Genomic DNA, 11,655 nt, shown 5'->3' on the forward strand with positions numbered 1-11,655 from the left:
GTATCAGTGCACATTCCCCACCAGTCCTGTGTAAACTACGGTACCCAAAGTTTTATTAATTTATTTATTTTTTATTTATTACCTTAAATCCATTTTTCTCAAAACTCCATTTCTGAAAATCATAGCTATTAGCCAACTTACAATAGCCATACCTTTTGTTACGTTCAAGCTATGGACAAAATAAAAAGTTTTGCAAAGGGCTTGAACCCATTGAACCTAAGCTTTCATATGGTATCAACCTAAAAAAGGTAAAATTTCCCCAATGCTTTGAGTTTTCCTAGATCGCATCACTTTATTTTGTCTAAATATTACAGGCGAATCTCAATAAATTAGAATGTTGTAAAAAAGTTCATTTATTTCAGTAATTCAACTCAAATTGTGAAACTTGTGTATTTAGTAAATTCAATGCACACAGACTGAAGTAGTTTAAGTCTTTGGTTCTTTTAAATGTGATGATTTGGTTCACATTTAACAAAAACCCACCAATTCACTATCTCAACAAATTAGAATATGGTGACATGCTGATCAGATTATCAACTCAAAACACAGGCAAAGAATTCCTGAGCTTCAAAATGGTCTCTCAGTTTGATTCACTAGGCTACACAATCATGGGGAAGACTGCTGATCTGACAGTTGTCCAGAAGACAATCACTGACACCCTTCACAACAAACATTCATTGCCAAAGAAGCTGGCTGTTCATAGAGTGCTGTATCCAAGCATGTTAACAGAAAGTTAAGTGAAAGGGAAAAAGCGTGGAAGAAAAAGATGCACAAGCAACCGAGAGAACCGCAGCCTTGAGAGGCTTGTTAAGCAAAACCGATTCAAGAATTTGGGTGAACTTCACAAGAAATGGACTGAGGCTGGGGTCAAGGCATCAAGAGCCACCAAACACAGACGTGTCAATGAATTTGGCTACAGTCGTATTCCTCTTGTTAATCCACTCCTGAACCACAGACAACGTCAGAGGCGTCTTACCTGGGCTAAGGAGAAAAAGAAATGGACCGTTGCCCAGTTGTCCAAAGTCCTCTTTTCAGATGAGAGCAAGTTATGTATTTCATTTGGAAACCAAGGTCCTAAAGTCTGGAGGAAGGGTGGAGAAGCTCATAGCCCTAGTTGCTTGAAGTCCAGAGCTAAGTTTCCACGGTCTGTGATGATTTGGGGTGTAATGTCATCTGCTGGTGTTGATCCACTGTGTTTTTTGAAAACCAAAGTCACTGCACCCGTTTACCAAGACATTTTAGAGCACTTCCTTCTTCCCTGTTCTGACCAGCTTTTTAAAGATGCTGATTTCATTTTCCAGCATGATTTGGCACCTGCCCACACTGCCAAAAGCACCAAAAGTTGGTTAATGACCATGGTGTTGGTGTGCTTAGCTGGCCAACAAACTCACCAGACCTAAGCCCCATAGAGCAGTGATTCTCAACTCCAGTCCTCGGGGCCCACTGCTCTGCACATTTTGTATGTTTCTGAATCTGACACACTCAGTTAAGTTCATGGATCTTTCTCCTAACGAGCTGATTATCTGAATCAGGTGAGTTAAATGAAGGAGACATACAAAATGTGCAGAGCAGTGGGCCTCGAGGACTGGAGTTGAGAATCACTGCCATTGAGAATCTATGGGGTATTGTCAAGAGGAAATTGAGAAACAAGAGACCAACAAGTGCAGATGAGCTGAAGGCCAGAGCTAAAAAAAACCTGGACTTCCATACCACCTCAGCAGTGCCACAGACTGATCACCTCCACGATACACCAAATTGAGGCAGTAATTCAAGCAAAAGGATCCCCTAACAAGTATTGAGTACATATACAGTAAATGAACACACTTTCCAGAAGGCCAACAATTCACTAAAAATGTTTTTTTTTGGTCTTATGAAGAATTCTAATTTGTTGAGATGGTCAATTGGTGGTTTTTGTTAAATGTGAGCCAAATCATCACAATTAAAACAACCAAAGACTTAAACTTCTTCAGAAAGTGTGCAATTTATTTAATACACAATTTTCACGATTTGAGTTGAATTACTGAAATAAATGAAATTTTCCACGACATTCTAATTTATTGAGATGCACCTGTAATAATAATAATAATAATGATAAAATAATCAAACCATATAAATAGACTTTTGAGCCCCATATGTAACCTACCTGGCAAGCATCCACTCCTCCTGCCAAATTGCCAGCACAAATCATGCGAGACGTGATTTGTCCATTCATTAGAGTGTCACACACTGTGCTGTTGATGATGCGAACCTTCGCTTTCTGCAGCACAGTCGCTCCAGAGCCTGAAAGCACACACACACACACATATAAATCAATAAGCTTAAGAACTGACTTACTATTCATTGTTAGTCCATGTTCCCTCAAGTCCATTAACAGATTTTAAAAATGTATTAGTTACTATTGCATTTGTCTAATGTTAACACATTGAACTATTCATTGTTATTTTGTGTTCACTCAATTCTAAGAAATAATAATAACAGATACAACTTTTAGTTTTTATAATGTATTAGTAAATGTCAAAATCAACTAACTAAACACATTAAGGTTAATGAATACTTTAGAAGTGTTGTTCATTGTTTGTTCGTGTTAACTAATGTTGACAAATGGAACCTTATTGTAAAGTGCAACTGCTAAGAATTTTTGATCTTGAGATGAAGTAAAGCATTTTTGTGTAGCTCTTTTACTGACCCCCTTCTCTAGTGGCACCCCAGCCGGTGATGGTGACAGTTTCACCAGTAGGGAAGACGTCTTTGGATGTGGGCAAGCAAATGGGCCGAATGGTCGCGCTGTAGGTCACGGGTGAATCCAGCTCCATCAGAGCGATGTCATAGTCATAGGTGTAGGGGTTGTAGGACGGGTGAGGAATGATTTGTTTTAGGTTTCTCCTCGTTGCCTTCGTTTTGTCTCTTTGTGTGTGGAGACCTAAGAATGCTTCCCATGTGCCCGGCTGAGAATATCTGTGAATTCATCAGATGTACAGACGTGAATAAGTAAGAAAACCAATGTAACTGATATTTTACACAATTTGCATGAATTTTGCACAAGACGCATGGAGTTTTAACAGCTAAGTGTAGCTTTATGGCAAACAAATTATACTAGAACTGCTCAGAATTTCTTTCAGACATTTCTTAAAAGGGTCATCGGATGGCCATTTTCCACAAGTTCATTTGATTCATTAGAGTCTTAATGAAAAGTCTCTAATATACTTTGGTTAAAAATTCTCAATAGTAGTGTAAACAAACACCCTTCTACCTTGTCAAAATCAGTTCTGCAAAATATTAACTCATTTTATCACATGGGCCCTTTAAATGCAAATGAGCTCTGCTCGCCCCGCCCCTCTCTGCTGTGGGATTACCAGCTGTAATGTTAACTTCAGTCAAGTTTAGCTGCATTTAGCCGCGTTTAGCTGTGAAACATGCTAACTAGCACATTATTAAGAAAGGCCATTTGCAAAGATGCATTAAAAACCCTTATACTCACTTCTGCTTTGGGTGAAGCTGCATCACGAATGATTCACACAAACATAGATCTGATATGTAGATCTGGATCGGCCCTTTCTTTTTAAAAACTAAAGTAACGTTGTCCTCTGCCTCTTCAGCGGCTCAGATGTCGGGAGTAAATGACGACTGCTATGTTCATTATTACATCCAACAACAGAACACCTCAATCGCTCAATTAGAGTCTTCCTCTGCACCTGAGTCACACAGTGGTGATCAGAGGGCGGGTCTAAGGTAATATGCTCATGTCAATCAACTGTGTTGTCATAACGACAAGAAGCTGAGAATGATTTGATTTTAAAAAGGGGATATTACTTTTGAAGATTAAAAAAAAAATACCACTGGGTGTATTTTTATCATTGTAGGGTGTTTGTGTACACAAACTGCCAACAAACATTAATGTTCACACAACATGTAAAAGTTAGTATTGTATCCGATGACCCCTTTAATACTTTTAATCAACTGTGGTGAAGACAGTTTCTCGAGTTCACACAGGAACAACACTATCTTTTCTTTCAAATAAATAGCACTTTGTTTTATGTTTGTTATTAATAATCAAAAATAGTTTGTTCATCAATTTTTACTCTGTTTTTAAAGAGATTCTTACTCGCCAAAGCTGCATTTATTTAATGAATACAATAAAACAAAAGTATTTCATTTCATACCAGATAAGTACAATTTGTAAAGTTTTTTTAAAGACGTTTCTTATGCTCATCAAGGCTGTGTTAATTTGATCAAAAAGACAGAAAAAATGTAACATTGTGACATATTTTTCTGCTGTATTTATTAATATTGATATATATTACAATTTAATTTATATCTGTAATTAAAGTTGAATTTTCAACAGCATTACTCTTCATTCTAATATGCTCATTTGTTATCACTGCTGGAAACAGTTATGCAGCTTAATATATATTTTTTTAAAACGTGATACTTTTTTCAGGGTTTTTTGATTCTTTCAAAAGAACAGCATTTATTTAAAAGAGAAAGGTTTTCTAACCATATATACTACTGTTCAAAAGTTTGGGTCAGTCATTTTTCTTTTTTCTTTTTTTTAATGAAATTAATACTTTTATTCCGCAAGGATATGTTAAATTAATAAAAAGTGATAGCATAGATTTACATTGTTGGAAATGATTTATATTTTGAATAAATGCTGTTCTTTTTAACTTGTTATCCATCAAAGAATCCTAAAAAAAGAAAAAAAAGAATCACATGTTCCAAAAAATATTTGGCAACACAATTTTTTCCAACATTGATCATTCTATTAATAAATCAGCTTATTAGAATGATTTCTAAAAGGATTATGTGACACTTAAGACTGGAGCAACAGCTGATGAAAATTCAGCTTTGCATCACCGGAATAAATTATATTTTAAAGTATATAAAAAAAAAAAACCATTATTTTATATTGTAATTTTCCCCGGTATTTTGTGTATAATTTATTCCTGTGTTCAAAGCTGAATTTTTAGCATCATTACTCCAGTCTTTAGTGTCACATGACCCTTCAGAAATCATTATAATATACTCAAATCAAAACATATTTTTAACATTGATAATAAAAGAACCATTATTAATTGAGCACCAAAAGTAATTGATTACAACTAAGTAGCAAATCAGCATTTAAGAAAGATTTCTGAAGGATCATGTGACACTGAAGACACTTATGACGCTACAAAAAAAATCAGCTTTGCTCACAGGAATAAATTACATTTTACAATAGATTCAAATAGTTAACAGTTAATTTTAAATTGTAATATTATTTCACAATATTACAGTTTTTACTGTATTTATAATAAAATCAATGTATTCTCGGTGAGGAGAAAAGACTTTTAGTGTCCAAACTGTTTTTGAGACCACTGTACTGACAAACGTAGTTTCTCAAATGACAGTTCTAGATAAAAGAAAGAGAAGAGAAACAAACAGGAAATTTACTTGATTTTGTCGTCTTGTACGCAGTGGGCAGCCGTCACAAGCCAGCGTTCACTGATGATTGATGCACCGCAAACATGTGCAACGTTTTTAACGTGAAGGCTGACCTGCCATGGGAACTCGCCCATGTCTGCTTCCTGCCCACCCACAATTCGAGACATTGTGTAAGCCTTCTTACCACAGTCTAGAGGAGAAAGAGAGCGAGAGATATTGTTAAACATTGCAAATGTTAAACATGGCAGGTTGTGTTGAAGAAAAGATATGAGTAAACAGATGCCACGTACTGCAGTTTGATTCGTCTGAGTTGTCGCCACAGTCATTAACTCCATCACACTCAGGGTTTGCTTTGGTTATGCATTTGGCGTTATCGCACTGAAACGTTGAGACTTTACAAGCATCTGTATGAAATGAAGACAAGCAATGAGAACGAATGAACAGAAGGAAACTGCTGTAAGTCTCCAAACATATCTTCTGAACATTTTCAAATGCAATAAACAACGAAAATAACGCTAAAATAAAGTATTACCTCTTGAACAGCCTTCTTCATCTGAGCCATCTTTACAGTCATTATTCCCGTCACACTTCTGCTTCTCTGAGATACACTGATCATTTTTGCATTTGAATTGTCCAGCCTGACACCCTGATGGAAAAGAGGACAAACATTTTAAAGCAGGTGTGGATGTGTTTCTGAGAGAGAGAGAGAATAAGCGAGAGCAGACAGAGGCTGGCAGAAGTTGGTCCTCAGATCCGTCCCGAGGAAATGGGTTTTAGAGTAATTTCCAAATCGCAATAACATTGAGAATTGAATTTGCTCTAGAAGTCATACAATTTTGTCTGGAAACCTATTGTATGCAATCTACTACATGCCTTCTGCCCTCTGATAGATAGTTCTTACTTTTTTTTGGCAAGGTATTTTAGTGTAATTATAAAAACGGCCTCCTGTAGGTCATGGTACATATCTTTTTACTGTGAATTTTTCTTTCTTTTGTAAAGTGAATGTAAGAATAACTTGTATATTGTTACTTGTAAATGACCCTTCGCCGGGAGTCTGATTGACAGGCAATCTAACCAATCATAATGCAGAATTTTCCTTTTTGTCCAACAAGCAAACCAGACAGGAGAGTAGAGTAACCTTGGTGGACTTGAACTTGAAAAATGATGTGTATACAGGTATGTGCCAAAAAATATGAATATCGAGGGAAAGTCCATTTATTTCAATAATTTGTTTCAAATAGTGAAACTTGTATGTTGTATTAGTTCACTACACACAAAGTAAAATATTTCAAGCCTTTATTTGTTTCAATTTGGAAAAATTCAGCTTTGACATCACAGGAATAAAAAAAAACTGACCAGATGATGACATCTTTGTATACTGAATGCAATTTCCTTGTATTGCCTGTGGAGGCAGCATTTGTCACATTCGGATGCATGTAGAGGGAATAGGGACCAAAAAAAAAACAGAAAAAGGGTCCTACCGCAGCCAAGTTCATCTGTGTCATCTCCACAGTCATTTACGCCATCACACCGCCAGAACATCGGCTTACAGAAGCCGTTTCTGCACTGGATCATTTTGGCGTCACAATCTGAAATCAGAGCCATCCACATTTAATCTGAGTGCAAATTTATATTAGAGAGCAAGTGTGTTCACGGTGCACTTACTGCATTTTCTCTCATCTGTGCTGTCACCACAATCGTTCCAGCCGTCACAGCGCAAGTCTGGGTCTATACACCGTTTGTTGTCACACTGGAACTTTTCCGGGCAGGCTGAAAGATTCAGAAACTGAATTTACTTTTTAATGTCCACACTGACTCCACTTAAAAAAAAATAAATCTTTTTTCCCCCTCAGGCTACTAAAATAGTCAAAAGTGTGACCCGTTTTTTTTTCTAGTTTTTACTAGGGCTGTCCCCGACTATGAATTTTCATAGTCGAATCAGAATTTTCGAATCTTTCTATAGTCGACCGATAGTCGAATCATCTAGGCCTATGTGTGTGTGTGAATGGGTTGGGAGGGGCACGACACTATAGTCAGCAGGAGGGTAAAACAGTTTTTATTTTATTTTACACACTGCACACAGCAACAACTTTTAATAAAGCGACCAAAACTGCCTGCCAACTGACAGACGAACTTATTTAGGTTTAAATAAAAACACAGAACGCGTCTTTTAGTTCTAAAAACGCGAGGCGCACAGCACTGCCTTTTTTGCTAAGCAACGACCGAAACAGCTGTCCTGTCAGTCAAATCAAAGGATTATAGCGCGAACGCTCTAAAATCTTAGTTTTTTTTGCTGTTAAGTAAACTGTCATATTAGCAGAAACCCTAAATAATACAGCTCCTGGTTACCCACGATAGACACCAAAGGTTTCTCCTCCATTTCTTGCAGTCTCCGGACTTTTTAAGCAACGGTAAACTTTCGCCATCACAACAGAAGGCCCGCCTCTCCATTCATTCGATTGGACAATGGAAAAGAACGCGAATGACGTTGGGCGTTTTTCCGCTCAGAGTTGATTTTTTTTTTTTCAACTTCAGGCGCTCGGAGCGCTCCTGCAAAAACGCGAGGCGCGGGGGGCGCATAAACAGAGCGCAGAACGCTCACTGCCAACAGAAAACCATTCAAAAGAGGCGCCTCCAATTGCAAAAACGCGTTCGGTGTGATCGCCGCCTAATCCCTGCCGTCAAAATGGTCCGCATCTCATCATGGATCAGGGCAAGTGAAAATCTGTCACAGGGGTGGTTAGATTTATTCACAAACACGTTAAAAATATTTATTGAACGCTTCTTTCTTTTCACTTTTGTTTTTACTGCATTATCATAATCAAAGGCTGTATATAACGTAATATAACCGTACAAAACCAGTAGTTCTGTGTGCAATTAGACATTGAGCACCCCCATATTGCCAAAATGGTATGATGCTCGTTTCACCCGCGAAGATTCGACTGTGAGATCGGTGGTCGAATCAGGCTCCGCATATCGATGCATCGAATCTTCGACTATTCGGGGACAGCCCTAGTTTTTACTTATTAACCATTTTTTTAGGTCTTTACTTACATTTACAACTAGTGGTTTGGCAGATACTTTTATCCAAAGCAACTTACAAATGAGTAGTACAAGTAGGGCTGGGCGATATGGCCTAAAAATAAAATCCCCGATTTTTTCACAAAAAAATCCGATTTAAAATGATTTCCCCCCCCTACTACTTTTAGCATGTAAAGAAACCCCAGCTTTTCCACAATATATATGGGCACCATATATTTTGCAATATACATTGCAACTGCATCAGTGATCGCTTTCCACCAGGCCCCATTCTTATCATACCAGACACAGTAAATGTTTGTAAGACAAATAAAAAAGAGATGGGAGGAAAATATATATTTCCATGCTTTTCTCTTTACATATCGTATACAAAAATATAAAATTTTGAACAGAAATATTAAATGATTTAAATAACTGAAACGATCTGCCAGCAGGTGGTGGTAAGACACTGATTTAATTACTGAATCATGTCATTCATTTGATTCGTTTGAATGGATGATTCATTCAGGAATAAAGCAAGTGACTCTTAATAAATGGGAAATTGAATCATTTCACTAGATTCGTTTAAAAACACACGTTCATTCATAAACGAAACACCGCTGTGTTTGAGTGGAGATGCGGAGCTGTGACTTGTTTCAGACCACTTTTGACGACGAAATAGAGCAAAATCAGGCAATAGTGTTATAGTCAGACAATGTAAGTCACTTAATAATAACTTCTTGTTTATTTTACTGTTGTAATAAATCAATATCTCGTTTACAAACTCCCTTAAATATGATTAAAATCACTCATCTTAGTTCGCAATATCACAAAGCTCTATTATAATAAACGAAGCTACTGCCCATTCAGTCTCTTATTTACTCTCTCTACACTTGAGATACATTAGTCAACGTGCAAAACACATAGAAACCTTTGAAGCTCCACTCAGCGCAAACGCAAATATGCTGGTCGGGTCAGTCGCACATGGTGCTCCTAAATATTTTTTCATAGTCGCACGTAGTAGTTTTTTGCCCTTGAACTGCTGGTCGCACCAGTCGCACCATTGAGGAATTAGGTTGCACTCTAGAGCCCTGATATGCAAATAATTCGCCATTGTCTTCAATCATCTCTCTACTCTGTTTATGTGGTAAGTGAAATTGTATGTACTGTAATGTAACAGGCTAACTTGCTAGCAAGCAGCTAATCATGTCCCCTTAGTGACTCGTGTTATTTTACCAGAACACGTTATTTGTTTTCCGTTCTGAATATATATATATATATATATATATATATATATATATATATATATATAGAAATATTTGTATTAAAAAAATCTCGATACCTCGATTTAATAAAAAATAAAATCGTCTTAAAACGTATATTCGAATTAATCGAAAAAAATAGAAAGAATCGCCCAGCCCTAAGTACAAGTAGCAAGTTTATATATATATATATATATATATATATATATATAAATAGACAATAGAGAGTTCTAGAGTTAGAGGGTCAAATGAAGATGGGTGTAGAGATGTAAGAGATTTACTTACGGTCAGTGGGCTCAAAGACCTCATAAGTGGCATTAAAACCTCGATCTACTTGTGATAAATCTGATCTGAATATAACTGTCGTCTTGTTACTGCTGACTGTGACCATGGTATTAGCAGGCTGCTGCCCACACAATGTGCTGCAAAAAAAAATATTATTATGTAAATATACATACAAAAACACATACACACACACTGTATAGACAGATATCCCATACTAAGTCACATTTTTTTTTGCTATAGAATGAATTGTATGAGCTTTTGTGAGTGTGACTTGTTTCCCCTTGAAATAATTTATTTGAAATAAAGATAATTTAAAGGGGTCATCGGATGCCCATTTTCCACAAGTTCATATGATTCTTTAGGGTCTTAATGAAAAGTCTCCAATATACTTTGGTTAAAAATTCTCAATAGTAGTGTAAACACCCCTTTACCTTGTCAAAATAAGCTCTGCAAAATTTCAGCTCATTTTAAGACATGGCCCCTTTAGCTGCCACCGAGCTCTGCTCGCCCCTCTCTGGGATTATGTTTACATTAGCCGCATTTATCGGTGAAACTTGCCATTAAGCTCATTATTAAGAAAGCACAAGCACATTATTAAGAAAGGCCATTTGCAAAGATGCATAAAAACCCTTATTCTCGCTTCTGCTGTGGGTGAAGCTGCATCACGAATGATTCACACGAACATAGATGCATATGTAGATCGGAATCGGTGCTTTCCATTTAATAACGAAAGTAACGTTAAACCTCTGCATCTTCAGCGACTCAGATGTTGGGAGTAAATGACAACTGCTATGTTCATGATTACATCCAACAACAGAACACCTCAATCGCTCAATTAGTCTTCCTCTGCACCTGAGTCACACAGTGGCAATTGTATTCATATTGTTTCAGCTCGGTGAATGCGGGTCTAAGGTAATATGCTCATGTCAATCAACTGTGTTTCGTCACAACGACAAGAAGCTGAGAATGAACTGATTTTAAAAAGGGTATAATATTTTTAAAATTAAAAAATACCAATCATAGTAGGGTAGTTGTGTACACAAACTACTAACACACATTAATGTTCAAACAACATGTAAAAGTTAGTTTTGCACCCAACGATCCCTTTAAAGATTTACACTGAACTGTTATTAATATGAAGAACTTGTCAGGTCAGAAACCTGCTACTTTTGATTTCAAGATCAATTACAGTTAATATAAAAAGTCTGAAGCTTTTATGCTAGGTTTCTGATGGAAAAACAATAATAAGATAAATCACTTAAAGGAGAACTCCGGTGTGATATTGACCTAAAGTGTATTGAATCATGATACCGAGTGTGAACGTACCTTGCATATCTCATCTCGTCTTGTCCACTGCTGTCCGAAATCTGGGGTCAGTTAGCCGATGCTCACAACAGGTTGTCAATGAGAGTCAATAGGGCATCAGAATAGCCATGTAAATAAATCACTGTTTTACGCCATTTACGAGGCACAAAGTAGCTCCACACTTCATTGGTAGACTTCCAAGGGCCCTGACATTTAAAACGAGACATTGAGAACTCAGAAAAAGCACCGGTAGTTTATTTACAAGTAGATTTATACAGACATTTTCCACCAGGAACAGAGCGGTCGCCGCCATCTTAAATTTAGTCACGATAAGTCGAGTGTCGAGCACAAGAATTCAGGTTAT

At 36.9% G+C, this 11,655-nt stretch overlaps 1 protein-coding gene across 1 annotated transcript in view; it reads right to left on the bottom strand.

The window, feature by feature from the left end:
• Positions 1-11,655, bottom strand: part of st14a (ST14 transmembrane serine protease matriptase a) — a 33,360-nt gene that overhangs the window by 1,643 nt on the left and 20,062 nt on the right. The window contains exons 11-18 of the mRNA XM_073850407.1: positions 9,987-10,123; positions 7,087-7,191; positions 6,903-7,010; positions 5,954-6,067; positions 5,712-5,825; positions 5,431-5,611; positions 2,687-2,955; positions 2,144-2,280 (exon numbers count right to left, since the gene is read on the bottom strand). Coding sequence (XP_073706508.1) covers positions 2,144-2,280; positions 2,687-2,955; positions 5,431-5,611; positions 5,712-5,825; positions 5,954-6,067; positions 6,903-7,010; positions 7,087-7,191; positions 9,987-10,123 — 1,165 coding nt within the window. The remainder of the gene's footprint in view (positions 1-2,143; positions 2,281-2,686; positions 2,956-5,430; positions 5,612-5,711; positions 5,826-5,953; positions 6,068-6,902; positions 7,011-7,086; positions 7,192-9,986; positions 10,124-11,655) is intronic.

Source organism: Garra rufa, chromosome 11 (assembly GCF_049309525.1).
Source record: "Garra rufa chromosome 11, GarRuf1.0, whole genome shotgun sequence".
Classification (NCBI taxonomy): Eukaryota; Metazoa; Chordata; class Actinopteri; order Cypriniformes; family Cyprinidae; genus Garra; species Garra rufa.